The 16,045-nt window shown below is 42.6% G+C and overlaps 1 protein-coding gene across 1 annotated transcript in view; it reads left to right on the forward strand.

The window, feature by feature from the left end:
- LOC106581476 (1-phosphatidylinositol 4,5-bisphosphate phosphodiesterase eta-1) overlaps nt 1–16,045 on the forward strand; it is a 187,303-nt gene that overhangs the window by 15,213 nt on the left and 156,045 nt on the right. Inside the window, exon 2 of the mRNA XM_045704038.2 lies at nt 8,285–8,396. Coding sequence (XP_045559994.1) covers nt 8,318–8,396 — 79 coding nt within the window. The 5' untranslated portion in view covers nt 8,285–8,317. The remainder of the gene's footprint in view (nt 1–8,284; nt 8,397–16,045) is intronic.

Genomic DNA, 16,045 nt, shown 5'->3' on the forward strand with positions numbered 1-16,045 from the left:
GCGGAGATTGGAGTATCTGTCCATAGGACCACTTTAAGCCGTACACTCCACAGAGCTGGGCTTTACGGAAGAGTGGCCAGAAAAAAGCTATTGCTTAAACAAAAAAATAAGCAAACACGTTTGGTGTTCGCCAAAAGGCATGTGGAAGACTCCCCAAACATATGGAAGGAGGTACTCTGGTCAGATAAGACGTTCACCTTCCAGCAGGACGATGACCCTAAGCATACTGCTAAAGCAACACTTGAGTGGTTTAAGGGGAAACATTGAAATGTCTCGGAATGGCCTAGTCAAAGCCCAGACCTCAATCCAATTGAGAATCTGTGTGTGTGTGTGTGTGTGTGTGTGTGTGTGTGAGAGCACATACTCAGGGGAGACAGATGCTCTCTTTGGCCTGCACATCAAAATTACACACAATCTAATTTAGACACACAGACACATTTAACGACACTGGACTGAGCGCTGGTAAAGCCGATCGATCACCTTTTGATTTATTGAGTTATCTCAAAAACCACAGGTGGTGTTTCAGTTTGGGATGAAATCAGAAGCACTTTAGCACTCGGTGTGTGTGTGTGTGTGTGTGTGTGTGTATGTGTGTGAAAAATACATGGAAAGACAGGACTGAGGAGAGATGAGGAGAATGAAATGAGGTGAAAACAGAATAGAAAAATCTCTCTAGTATAGAAAAACCCCTGTAGTGTAGAAAACCCCTCTAGTATAGAAAAACCCCCTCTAGTATAGAAAACCCCCGTAGTGTAGAAAAACCCCCTCTAGTATAGAAAACCCCCCGTAGTGTAGAAAAACACATCTAGTATAGAAAAAAAACTCTAGTATATAAAAACCCCTGTAGTGTAGAAAAAAAAACCTCTAGTATAGAAAACCCCCTCTAGTATAGAAAAAACCCTGTAGTGTAGAAAAACCCTCTAGTATAGAAAAAAACCCATCTAGTATAGAAAAAACCCCTCTAGTATAGAAAACCCCCTGTAGTGTAGAAAAACCCCTCTAGTATAGAAAAAAAACCTCTAGTATAGAAAAACCCCTCTAGTATAGAAAAAAACCTGTAGTATAGAAAAACCTCTCTAGTATAGAAAAACCCCTCTAGTATAGAAAAACCCCTCTAGTGTAGAAGAACCTCTCTAGTATAGAAAAAAACTCTCTCGTATAGAAAAAACCCTCTAGTATAGAAAAAAAACCTCTAGTATAGAAACCCCCTCTAGTATAGAAAAAGCTATTTGTGAGCAAAGAGCAGTGTAAAAAGAGAAACAGATTATATAATACCCGGTCAATCGTTGACCAGTCTAACTCTGTGGACGCTCACTGATGGTTATATCAAAGAGTTTATAGTGCCCACCACAGTCACTGATTGACAGTGAAGTTAAATAGGGATGCACCACACTACCTCAGGCTTTCCTGCCACATCACAGAGGATCTGATATCATATCATGCTAGTACTGTGGTATGTACAGCTGATGGCCAGCCAGAGGAGGTTGACCATCACCCTCTCTTTTGACCTCTTAAAAGTAATGGCAAAAATGTAGATTTCCACCTCAATAGACTTACCCAAAAGTAATTGTAAATGAGAACTTGTTCTCAACTTGCCTACCTGGTTAAATAAAGGTGAAATAAACATTTAAAAAAATAAAATTGCTTTTAATGAACAGTTCTATGATAAGGACATACATAAACTTGGTATCATTAGAAAGAAAACATCTGGGAGATTATAAGGAAATGGTCAGAACATAGATAGGAATGGCACAGTTCAGATGACACACAATCAAGCACACACAAAGTAATCGTTTTATTTTTATTTGTTGAATTCATCTTTCATGGACAAGCTGTAAGTCAATTATTGATGAATAGAGCTGGAAACGCATCAGATGCCTTCCACAACAAGTCAAAAACTTCTGGGAAAAAAATGGGATTGAAAGGCACAACAACAAGAACTTGACGGATGCTTTAGTCAGGGGTGTCAGGTGTGGTCAAGGGACATCTCCAAGTGTCCACTCAACCTCTCCAATGTGTCCTAAGTATGTCAATTAGGTTATTCCATTGCTATTCCACATTGAATATGCCAAAAAGTTCATGGTTAATATAAAAACACAATTTCTGCAATATCAACCTCTCTCAAACATTGTGGTGGTGTCAGGGGACATCCAAGTGTCCTTTCAACCTCGCCAAAGTGTCCAAATGGGGTAATACCACTGCCATTACACATTGAATAAGCCTAAAAGGTATTGGTCCCACATTAATAAGAACTATTGGCAGGAAAAATAATGAAGACACATATGCATTATAAGTGTAACTGGGCGTGAGTCTTGCGAAACGATCATATACTGCAGTCCCCTTTATTCTCCTCATCCTTCTCTTGGTCACTCATGTAAAGAGAATGGTTGATGGCCAAGAAACAGCTTTCACTCACGGAGGCGGGGAACTCGAATCGGTAGAGTGGGGACTTGCTCCACTAGTCAACTAGTCTTGATACCTTCACCAGTCTTGATACTTTCACCAGTCTTGATACTCTTCACCAGTCTTGATACTTTCACCAGTCTTGATACTTTCACCAGTCTTGACTCACCTCTTCGCACCAGTCTTGATACTTTCACCAGTCTTGATACTCTTCACCAGTCTTGATACTTTCACCAGTCTTGATACTTTCACCAGTCTTGATATCTTTGCCAGTCTTGATATCTTTGCCAGTCTTGATACCTTCACCAGTCTTGATAGCTTCGCCAGTCTTGATACCTTCGCCAGTCTTGATACCTTCGCCAGTCCCACGTACATCACCAGGGACATGTAGGAGAGCATGTCGCCCATGGTGACATGTTTCCAGTACATTGCTGTAAGATACACGTCACATTCTTTGCCTGATTGTCCAGGTCGCTGGCAGCGTCTGTGTTTGGCTCGCTGAGAATTTCCTCCAAGGTCTCTTTCTCTGTATACCTGGCTTTTGTCATGTTTTTACCCCATGTTGGCTAGTATTTTTGATTTTGGCCTTCTTTTTACATTTCTGAGACACAATTTTTATCCAAAAGCGATGAAAGAGTCTGTTGAAAATACTATAAAACTAAAATTCAAAAATACTATAATACTATAATGCTATAATACTAAAATACTATTTAGAGGACCCTACATTTAAGAGTTTACACCCCATCCCTCTCTCCCCCATCCATCTCTCCTTAACCCCCATCCCTCTTTCCCCCGTCACCCTATCCTTAAACCTCCATTCCTCTCTGCCTCATCCATCCATCTCACCTTAACCCCATCCCTCTCTCCCCATCTCCCTCTCCTTAACCTCCATCCCTCTCTCCCCCATCCATCTCACCTTAACCCCATCCCTCTTTCCCCCGTCTCCCTCTCCTTAACCTCCATTCCTCTCTGCCCCATCCATCTCTCCTTAACCCCCATACCTCTCTCCCTGATCCCTCTCTCCTTAACCTCCAAGGGGGAGGAGGGGGGTGTACTAAGCTAACATGGAATTATTTTAAGATGGTCATACCATGGATCATTTAGCCAGTTGATTTGGAATTTTAGTTTGTATGGGTTAACTTCAGATTAAGGTTTATTATCTATCTATCTATCTATCTATCTATCTATCTATCTATCTATCTATCTATCTATCTATCTATCTATCTATCTATCTATCTATCTATCTATCTATCTATCTATCTATCTATCTATCTATCTATCTATCTATCTATCTAATCTCCATTCATTTGTATGGGTTTCCTTCAGATGAAGGTTTAATATCAATATATATCTCCATACTTCCATTCATTTGTATGGGTTACCTTCAGATGGAGGTTTAATATCTATATATATCTCCATACTTCCATTCATTTGTATGGGTTACCTTCAGATGGAGGTTTAATATCTATATATATCTCCATACTTCCATTCATTTGTATGGGTTACCTTCAGATGGAGGTTTAATATCTATATATATCTCCATACTTCCAATCATTTGTATGGGTTACCTTCAGACCAGTCCCGTGACACTTGTGGGCCTTCAGAATGAGAGGACAACTGGTAGGACTGCATTTATTTATGAGGGCAGGTTTTCACACTACCCCGTTGGACAGGAAGGAGCAGATTGTGTTCCCCTGGGCTAGGTGCCCTCCCATCCTCCCATGTCTGAGTGGGTGGCTTGGGTTACAGAGAGGAGAGGAGAGGAGAGGAGAGGAGAGGAGAGGAGAGGAGAGGAGAGGAGAGGAGAGGAGAGGAGAGGAGAGGAGAGGAGAGGAGAGGAGAGGCATGTTCACATTACCACAGCATGACAACACACTCATGCCCATTAATACCCCCCTGGGCCAAGCCACCGTGGATCTCAGCAACAGCCATTCTATGTCTAGTTACAGATGGAGTACGGAGTATATGTGGCAGATTTATATTAGCTTCCTATACGAGATCTGACAATGCTATTTTTCTTTATGGAAGAGAGGAGAGAGAGCCAGGCAACATTTCACTGTTTCATCTATGTGCTCGTATAAATGTAATTTATTTTTCACATTTGATCAGTGTTTGGATGTCACAGTTGTACAGTCTACAGGGATAGATATTATGATATTGTAGGGGCTATATTAGATACATCTTAATGAACCCTTGCAAACAAAGAACCATATATGTGTTTTTATAAATTCTGATATTGGCCAAAAACTAGCCTAATTATAAAGCTATGGAAGGTGGTGTGAATAGCAAACAAACAAAATGTCTTCTATCATAAAACTCAAATCAAATCAAGTTGTATTTCTCCCATGCTTCATAAACAACAGGTCTAGACTAACAGTGAAATGCTTACTTACGGGCCCTTCCCGACAATACAGAGAGAAAAGTAGAGAAGTAATAACACGTAATAATAAATACACAGTGAGTAATCATAACTTGGCTATATACACGGGGAAGCAGTACTAGTCATCTACACATGTTTACCATATCAGAATAAACACACGCAGGTTAAACATGTGTGGGAGTCATTAGCAACTTCCTGTCTCTAGCCTGTCATGTCTCTGTCACAGTGGAGCAGTTAAACAGGGCAGTGACCTCTCACCTTCAACCCCAGTCCAGACCACCCCTAATCTCCTGCTACTTTAGCCTGGCTCACCTATAGACTGGCTCACCTATAGACTGGTTCACCTATAGACTGGCTCACCTATAGACTGGTTCACCTATAGACTGGCTCACCTATAGACTGGATCACTTATATAGTGCTCAAGCTCCCATTCTGTTTAGTCCCCTCTCACCTCCAACCCCAGTCCAGACCATTTATTTTATAATGTTGAATTCCATTTTAATGCCTGAATTCCTGGAGGGCCTCAATTATCATACACTGCTCAAAAAAATAAAGGGAACACTTAAACAACACAATGTAACTCCAAGTCAATCACACTTCTGTGAAATCAAACTGTCCACTTAGGAAGCAACACTGATTGACAATACATTTCATATGCTGTTGTGCAAATGGAATAGACAACAGGTGGAAATTATAGGCAATTAGCAAGACACCCCCAATAAAGGAGTGGTTCTGCAGGTGGGGACCACAGACCACTTCTCAGTTCCTATGCTTCCTGGCTGATGTTTTGGTCACTTTTGAATGCTGGCGGTGCTTTCACTCTAGTGGTAGCATGAGACGGAGTCTACAACACACACAAGTGGCTCAGGTAGTGCAGCTCATCCAGGATGGCATATCAATGCGAGCTGAGGCAAGAAGGTTTGCTGTGTCTGTCAGCGTAGTGTCCAGAGCATGGAGGCGCTACCAGGAGACAGGCCAGTACATCAGGAGACGTGGAGGAGGCCGTAGGAGGGCAACTACCCAGCAGCAGGACTGCTACCTCCGCCTTTGTGCAAGGAGGAGCAGGAGAAGCACTGCCAGAGCCCTGCAAAATGACCTCCAGCAGGCCACAAATGTGCATGTGTCTGCTCAAACGGTCAGAAACAGACTCCATGAGGGTGGTATGATGGCCCGACGTCCACAGGTGGGGGTTGTGCTTACAGCCCAACACCGTGCAGGACGTTTGGCATTTGCCAGAGAACATCAAGATTGGCAAATTCGCCACTGGCGCCCTGTGCTCTTCACAGATGAAAGCAGGTTCACACTGAGCACGTGACAGACGTGACAGAGTCTGGAGACGCCGTGGAGAACGTTCTGCTGCCTGCAACATCCTCTAGCATGACCGGTTTGGCGGTGGGTCAGTTATGGTGTGGGGTGACATTTCTTTGGGGGGCCGCACAGCCCTCCATGTGCTCGCCAGAGGTAGCCTGACTGCCATTAGGTACCGAGATGAGATCCTCAGACCCCTTGTGAGACCATATGCTGGTGCGGTTGGCCCTGGGTTCCTCCTAATGCAAGACAATGCTAGACCTCATGTGGCTGGAGTGTGTCAGCAGTTCCTGCAAGAGGAAGGCATTGATGCTATGGACTGGCCCGCCCGTTCCCCAGACCTGAATCCAATTGAGCACATCTGGGACATCATGTCTCGCTCCATCCACCAACGCCACGTTGCACCACAGACTGTCCACACACCCTACTGAGCCTCATTTTGACTTGTTTTAAGGACATTACATCAAAGTTGGATCAGCCTGTAGTGTGGTTTTCCACTTTAATTTTGAGTGTGACTCCAAATCCAGACCTCCATGGGTTGATAAATTGGATTTACATTGATTATTTTTGTGTGATTTTGTTGTCATCACATTCAAGTATGTAAAGAAAAAAGTATTTAATAAGATTATTTCTTTCATTCAGATCTAGGATGTGTTGTTTAAGTGTTCCCTTTATTTTTTTGAGCAGTATATTTGGACCAGAATGAAATTCTCCACTACCTATTGTTCCTTCATCGGATGTTTTCATAATTAATCTGCAGATAATTGCCAAAAACATAGGTCTCTACCAGTACCCAAAGTAAATTGGAGAGCCAAATGAACGGCTTTCTCACCAATACGATTCGATAGGCTACACTGACTGACGAGACAAGAGTCACTCACTTTAGCGTCACTGTCTGGCAAGCCCCAACATCGTACAAAAGAAAATCTAGGAAATCTTTTGGTTCACTTGTCCCGAAGTGATACCATGGACATATAAACCCGTTGCATGAATTATGAACGACAAATGGATATAGAAAAATTGACTTTATTCAGTTAGTTCGACATCTTTTATTAATTAGTCAACACTTGCTGTTCAGTTGTCAATCTACACACAGTTAATAGCCTAGTCCTACTATGCGTCACAACTCTGTGTGCCTGGCTATGTGATGAATGTGTCAGAAAACAATAATTAGTTGTGGATTTTGACTCATCGATACCACTTATATTACATGCGACGTGCAACAAAAAAATAGGAGAAGTATGAAAAACCCAACAGCGTTGCAATTCTTGACACATTCAAACCAGTGCCACTGGTACCTACTACCATACCCCGTTCAAAGGCACTTCAGTCTTCTGCCCACAGATCTATCCTTAATTCTCTCCTCTACCTCCCCTCATCTTTCATATCCCTTTCTCCCTATCATGTCTCCCCCCACTCTAACACACTGTTTTTCCATTGCTCCCCTTAACCCTCAGTCCTTTCCCCTCTCTCTTCTCATCTTTCCTCTCCTCTCCTCCTCTTTGTTTTCCCATCTGTTCCTGGTCTATCACCCTGTGATTTACAGCCTCTGTCTACATAGTTCAGGAGATGCTCCTGACAGGCTGGGGTGTCTGGTGTCAGCTGACCTGAGAGGAGGAGTCTGTCTAGACCAGAGTTCAGGAGAGGCTCCTGACAGGCTGGGGTGTCTGGTGTCATCTGACCCGAGAGGAGGAGTCTGTCTAGACCAGAGTTCAGGAGAGGCTCCTGACAGGCTGGGGTGTCTGGTGTCAGCTGACCCGAGAGGAGGAGTCTGTCTAGACCAGAGTTCAGGGGTGGTAGTCCTTACATTATGCTCTATAGTTGAAAGTGGTATTTCATTCTAAATGCTGTTGTGCGTCATCACATCACACCAAGAGATGTCATGTCTGTGGTGTCTTATTCCACACAAAGTAATGTCAGTGACTCAAGAGCATGCTACACTAGTTGAATCAATCAATCAGATTTTATAGAGTCCTTTTTACATGAGCAGTTGTGCTCATGTAAAAGTGCTTTACAGATACCCAGGCTAAAACCCCCGAAGATCATGCAATGCAGAGGCAGAAGCACAGTTGCTCGGAGAGACACCCTAGAAGACAGGAACCAAGGAAGAAACCTAGATAGAATGCTTAGGCCTATGGTGAACTGTATTGTGTCCAGACCCACTGAGCCTCAGTCTTTTCTCCTCTTTCACAGGCTTCCCATTGCACCCTCCATCATCCATCCATCATGAGTTCCTGGGTTGTGAACAGGAAAGGAGAGCTGCGGTACTGCCACCACTTCCTCACAGACAACAGCATCTTTCATGGTGAGTGTCTCACACACACACACACACACACACACACACACACACACACACACACACACACACACACACACACACACACACACACACACACACACACACACACACACACATCAGATCTTAATTTGACCAGTTTCTCACAGCAGGAAAATAATCTTGTAGTAACAGGAAATGTGAATTATTACGTGCACAATGATTAATGGCTATTTTTGTAGGGGTTGATACATTTTTCATTAGGTTAAATCAAGTCATACATTTTAGTGGAAATTACAAACTTTAGAAGCCTTTTTAAACCTCAAATACATTTCCTGCTTCCAGGAGAGTTCTCTGCGACAACAGAGTGATCATATTAAGAGAGATTACGTGGGTGATGGCAAAACATTTATTTATTAAATTGTATTTAACTTGATGGAACACAAGGGGGCGATATGCCTCAGCTGTTGCGGCTCTGCAGTTCATTCTGCAATACTATAACGCATTACACGGAGCCCAAGAGTCATCACCAACCATCATCACTAAGACAAGAAAACACTAAATGGCACAACATGACAATTCACCAGGTAATGTAACAAACCCTGCAGCACCATTGGGAGCATCAAAATAACAACCTGCAGGGGCGTCTGTATATTTGAGGAGAGAGTGTGTGACACACTTTGGTTATTACAGAGAGCCACAGGTGGCCCTCACAGTGAAAAAATTAGGTTATGATCTATTCTAAGTTTGCATAGGAAGACAGCTCACCGATGAGGGAGCGAGGAGAAGAAATAGACTGTGTGTGTTTATATTGACAGCTAAGGTTGCTTTAATGGTGGGGTTTTGACTTTGGTCATGCATCATTTGGTTAAATCCTAAACCCAGGTGCCCCAGGGTTGAACAACTCAAGGGCAAAGCATTGTCTGCTGGTTGTCACGTCTCATGCCCATCAGTTGATTATCATTGATTAGCTGGACGTCCTTTAAGTTAGTCTGGTCTGAATAGATGTTGAAAGGTCAACCTGATGAAGACTGGTACGGCTGAACATTTGCTGCTCAGAGAAACATCCCACTGCATTTACTCCCACTTCAGTTAAATGAATATGAAAAGAATACTGAAAAACATTCTGTCTTCAAGGGTTATAGACGGGGCAACAGGGGACGTTTTCAAACAGAACAGACACATCGATCTGCACAGACAGACAGACAGACAGACAGACAGACAGACAGACAGACAGACAGACAGACAGACAGACAGACAGACAGACAGACAGACACAGACAGAGTACATGGCGCCGATCATTCTTCAACATGGCGCCGACAGAGATGGTCGCCTCGCTTCGTGTTCTTAGGAAACTATGCAGTATTTAGTTTTTTTATGTATTATTTCTTACATTATTACCCCAGGAAATCTTAAGTCTTATTACATTCAGCTGGGAAGAACTATTGGATATAAGAGCGACGTCAACTTGCCAACATTACGACCAGGAATACGACTTTCCCGAAGTGGACCCTCTGTTTGGACCACCACCCAGGACAATGGATCAGATTCCAGTAGGCGACCCAAAACAACGGTGCCGCAGAAGGAGCAGACCTGCCCAGAGACAGCGGTTGAAAATTAGCCTGCAGGCTAAAACCGGCACTTTTACTGAAACGTTGATTAATGTGCACTGTCCCTGTAAAAATAAAATAAACTCAAACGGAGGGGTCTTCTGGTCAGGCTCTGTAGACGGGCACATCGCTCACCGCTCCCGAGTATACTACTCGCCAATGTCCAGTCTCTTGACAACAAGAGAGACGTCAGAGAGAGACATCAGAGATTGTAACATTCTCTGTTTCACGGAAACATGGCTCACTTGGGATACGTTATCAGAGTCGGTGCAGCCACCCGGTTTCTTCACGCATTGCACCGACAGAAACAAACATCTCTCTGGTTTGAAGAAGGGCGTCAAAATGAGTAGACCAAGGTGCAGCGTGGAATATGTTCATCTTGATGTTTAATGAAAGAATGAACACTTTCAAATTAAACAAAAATGACAGCAGACAGTTCCGTCAGGTACTCACAACTAAACGGAAAACAACTACCCACAAAAAAAACAAAGAAAAACAGGCTGCCTAAGTATGGCTTCCAATCAGAGACAACAATAGACACCTGCCTCTGATTGGAAACCATACTCGGTAAAAACATAGAACACAAAACATAGAATGCCCACCCACCTATCACACCATGGCCTAGCTAAATCTAGAAAACACAGCTCTCCTAGGTCAGAGCGTGACAGCGGGGGTGTATGCCTTATGATTAACGAGTCGTGGTGTGATCATAACAACACACAGGAACTCAAGTCCTTTTGTTCACCTGACCTAGAATTCCTTACAATCAAATGCCCACCGCATTATCTACGAAGAGAATTCTCTTCGATTATAATCACATCCGTGTATCCCCCCCCCCCCCCCCCCAAGCCGACACCTCGACGGCCCTGAAAGAACTTCATTGGACTCTATGTAAACTGGAAACCACATATCCTGAGGCTGCATTTATTGTAGCTGGGGATTTTATCAAAGCTAATCTGAAAACAAGGCTCCCTACATTTTATCAGCATATCAAATGCGCAACTCGGGCTGGCAGCATTCTGGATCATTGCCGCTCTAACTTCCACGACGCATACAAAGCCCTCCTTCGCCCTCCTTTCGGCAAATCTGACCACGACTCCATTTTGTTGCTCCCAGCCTATAGACAGAAACTTAAACAGGAAACGCCTGTGCTCAGGTCTGTTCAATGCTGATTCCACGCTTCAAGATGCTTCGATTACATTGCCTCGGATATGTTCCGGATAGCCTCAGACAACAATATTGATGTATACGCTGATTCGGTGAGTGAGTTTATTAGCAAGTGCATCGGTGATGTTGTACCCACGGTGACTATTAAAACCTTCGCCAACCAGAAACTGTGGATTGATGGCTGTGAAACCAGCCTCGTCGTGGACACTGACGTCTTGCTCCCAGACAAACTAAACATCTTCTTTGCTTGCCTTGAGGACAATACAGTGCCACTGACATGGCCCGCTACCAAAACCTGTGGGCTCTCCTTCACCACAGCCAACGTGAGTAAAACATTTAAACGTGTTAACCCTCGGAAGGCTGCCGGCCCAGACGGCGCATCCTCAGAGCATGCGCAGACCAGCTGGCTGGTGTGTTTACGGACATATTCAATCAATCCCCATCTGCTGTTCCCACATGCTTCAAGAGGGCCACCATTGTTCCTGTTCCCAAGAAAGCTAAGGTAACTGAGCAAAATAACTATCGCCCTGTAGCACTCACTTCCGTCATCATGAAGTGCTTTGAGAGACAAGTCAAGGATCATATGACCTCCACAATACCTGACACCCTAGACCAACTCCAATTTGCTTACCGCCCCAATTGGTCCACAGACGACGCAATCACAATCACACTGGACATCTGGACAAGAGGAACACCTATGTAAGAATGCTGTTCATAGATTACAGCTCAGCATTTAACACCATAGTACACTCTAAACTCATCATTAAGCTGGACTTTCTGACGGGTCGCCCCCAGGTGGTAAAGGTAGGAAACAACACCTCCACTTTGCTGATCCTCAACACAGGGGCCCCACAAGGGTGCGTGCTCAGCCCCCTCCTGTACTCCCTGTTCACCCATGTCTGCGTGGCCACACACGCCACCAACTCTATCATCAAATTTGCAGACGACACAACAGTAGTAGGCCTGATTACCAACAATGACGAGACAGCCTACAGGGAGGAGGTGATGGCCCTGGCAGAGTGGTGCCAGGAAAATAACCTCTCCCTCAATGTCAACAAAACGAAGGAGCTGATCGTGGACTTCTGGAGACAGCAGAGTGTGCACGCCCCTATCCACATCGACGGGACCTCAGTGGAAAAGGTGAAAAGCTTCAAGTTCCTTTGAGTACACATCACTGACAATCTGAAATGGTCCACCCACACAAAGAGTGTGGTGAAGAAGGCACAACAGCACCTCTTCAACCTCAGGATGCTGAAGAATTTTGGCTTGGGGCGTAAAACCCTCGCAAACATTTACAGATGCACAATTGAAAGCATCCTGTCGGGCTGTATCCCCATCTGGGAAGTAACACATTACAGATACTTTTGAAAAACGACATGATAACTTCGAGAATTACTTTTAAATTCAGAAAGGAGTGTCGTGTCTTCGGCTATGCCGGATTAAGGAATATGACATGCTATTCTATAAAATCCTTTCTCTGTAATTAATATTATCTGATTAAGCTAATCATGTAAATGTAATTAACTAGAAAGTCAGGACACAACAAAAGAGTGTTTATAGAGCTGTTATCTTCCGAATAAACTCTTAAAGACCTAGTAATATTTTACATCAATGGCAGTCAATATTAATCGTCACCTTATTTCAGTCTCATCTGAAAGTTGTAAATTCTTGGTTATCTTCACGAACCCTGGTTAACAAGTTGAATCAGCAATACAAAATTGGGTTTAATTATTTATTTACTAAATACCTAACTAATCACACAGAATTACATATACACAGAAATCTAATTATGTCATACAGAAAACGTCGCTGGTGGACGGAGCCGACATGACGGCTGGTTACACAAAGGAAAGGGGGTTGGGTTTGAGTGAAAGAGCGGGAAGACTGAGGAACAAAGGGAGAAGCTCTGCTATCGTAAATACAGTATCTTATGCATTCTAAAATTACCGCCCATTTGGAAAAGGAAAATGCAATAAATATTTACTCTGAGCTGCGCTTCGGCAGGTTGGTCGTAGATACTGGCCGTGTTGCCCAACAGAGATCTTGCTGTCCTCGGAAGAATGTAGTATCGTCGTAGTGTGTTAGACTGGATACGTCGTCCGTCCTTTCCTAGCCCACGTTTACAGCGGCCGCTGCTAACTCAACGGCTAGGAGGTATCACTTCTGTAGTGAATAAGAGTTCAAAGTTCATACCATTCGCAACCAAAGCTCACGCTGAGGTTGGCTCAGTTCTGTAGTTATTATCTGAATCCTTCTGACATCGGACCGTCGCCCTAATGTACCCGGAACAGAAAGTTATTCGCCCTTTTAACACAGAGGCTGCAGGCCTCGCGTACTCAGAACAGGAGGTTACATTTTCGTCAAGGGCTTATATAGTGGACGGAGAGAAGGGTGTGTTTCATAGTTTATAACCAATGTCTCTTCACAGGGGCGGGCCACTGATTGAGCAGAGCTCTAACCTTATGAAACCCAATTCTCTCATTTGGAAGCTAAAATTACATTTAATCTTTTCACAAATAGTTTCATATTCAAACATTTAAATTGCACAACAATTCTATGTGAATCTGATAACTACAGTGTGTAGACTTTACCAGATACAGTTTATGTCGTCCTGTCATCAGTCATAATGTCTCAGATGACCACTGAACAGACATCATATTCATTAAGTACCAACGCATATTTTCAACTGGTTCTATTACCGAAATATGGTTCCTTTCCCCCCACTTGTTTTATGTTCCCAGACTCTCTATGTTTAACAAAGGCTATTCAAGAGTCCTTCAGTAGAGTCAGAGAGAGAGGGAAGGGAGAAAGGTATTTATGGGGTGGTCATAAACCTTACCCACAGGCTAAGGTCATGACAGTAGGTTTTGGGAAAAAAAATATTTCACACTGTTTTCTCAATGACATTAAAATCAGCATTGAAAAAATCTTGCAGTTTTAAGTTTGTTCCACCTGAGTGAGTCTGACCACAAGTCAGATTCCACTATGATGACACAACAAATGTGTTTGATGGATCACGGGAAAAGAGTAGGAATGGGCTTTTGTAGGCAACAGACCAAGTAATGTTTTCCAATGATGTGATCGCTGTCGCCATTCAAAGATGATCCAACTTCAATAAACACTTGGAGGTAAGGATGACAGCAGTGCTGTAGTCTACGGCGATACGGATATCACTTATTATTGATATCTACATAGCGCATTGATGTGAATCACACTGTTGCTCTCTCATTTAGCTATTTGCATTTTACGAATTGTGGTTGTTGTGGGTGGCTGTTCACAAATCTAAATGTATAGTTGAACCCAATAATGGTTGAATTCAAGACGTTTAAGCTGCCTATCAATCATTGTTTTTGAAACCAGTGGACCGCCAGTAAAAAATGCTCTCTTGCAACAACTGCATAGTGTGGATCCCAGCCTACGGAATAAAAGTGGGGCTTTTATTGCTCAATCTAATTCATGCTGATAAAAAAATACATCCATAGGCCTAATGGACACATGCTCAAACTCTCAAACTCACACACCTTTGATAGACTTAAAGGGGCAATCTGTAGTTGCTACATCCATTATATATATATTAATGTAAAGATATAATTTCATTGTATTATTATATGTAGTAGAAAAGTGATGAGTTAGAAGAAGCCTACATAACCAATCCATAAAGTAAAATATATCATCCATATATGGCCAGCTTTGTAAACTTTAACATTGATTTACATTTACATTTACGTCATTTAGCAGACGCTCTTATCCAGAGCGACTTACAAATTGGTGCAGTCACCTTATGATATCCTGCAATAGATGTCGTTCAACTGGTAACATACATTTTTGTATTCTTCTAATGCCTCTTAAAAGGAAGTAATCTAAAAGTAACTGAATGTAATCAGATTACATTACTGAGTTTGGGTAATCCAAAAGTTACGTAACTGATTACAATTTTGGACAGGTAACTAGTAACTGTAACAGATTACATTTAGAAAGTAACCTAGCCAACCCTGGTGACCAATACAATTTGATTTGATTTGACCTGCCGCAGACTGAGAGGAGAACCTACACACACAGACCTGACTCTTCTCCTCTATATTACCCATCTACCCATCTATCCTCTCAACTCTCAGTCCAGAGTGTGATATACTGTGGCATTCAGAGGCTCTCTATTATTTTTCACAGGACCTTCTATGGGAAGAAAAAACATCCTAATAGTAAAGACATGTAATTTAACGATAAAAAATGTTTTCATTATCTTTTAATTTTAACACAACCAGTCATGGTGTTTTCATCTTATTGTCAACAAATTAAGAGTGCGCATGTTTGTCCACTCCAAAATAAATCCAGCATCATAACAGTGCGCTGTGCACTCGTGCCATTTGAGACACACACAGTTAAGTAGACCGGAAGTGACACATTTTTTAAAATGGGTAAAGGCCTGAGTTAACTGCACTGAACAAAAATATAAACGCAACATGTAAAGTGTTGGTCCCATGTTTCATGAGCTGAAATAAAAGATTCCAGAAATGTTACATATGCACAAAAAGTTTATTTATCTCAAATGTTGTGCACAAATGTGTTTACGTTCCTGTTAGTGAGCATTTCTCCTTTGCCAAGATCATTTTATTTATTTTATTTTTTATTTTACCTTTATTTTACTAGGCAAGTCAGTTAAGAACAAATTCATATTTTCAATGATGGCCTAGGAACAGTGGGTTAACTGCCTTGTTCAGGGGCAGAATGACAGATTTGTACCTTGTCAGCTCGGGGATTCGATCTTGCAATACATACACCTGACAGGTGTGGCATATCAAGAAGCTGATTAAACAGCATGATCATTACACAGGTGCACCTTGTGCTGGGGACAATAAAAAGTCACTCTAAAATGTGCAGTTTTGTCACACAACACAATGCCAC

Source organism: Salmo salar, chromosome 20, assembly GCF_965601325.2.
Source record: "Salmo salar chromosome 20, fSalSal1, whole genome shotgun sequence".
Taxonomy (NCBI): Eukaryota; Metazoa; Chordata; class Actinopteri; order Salmoniformes; family Salmonidae; genus Salmo; species Salmo salar.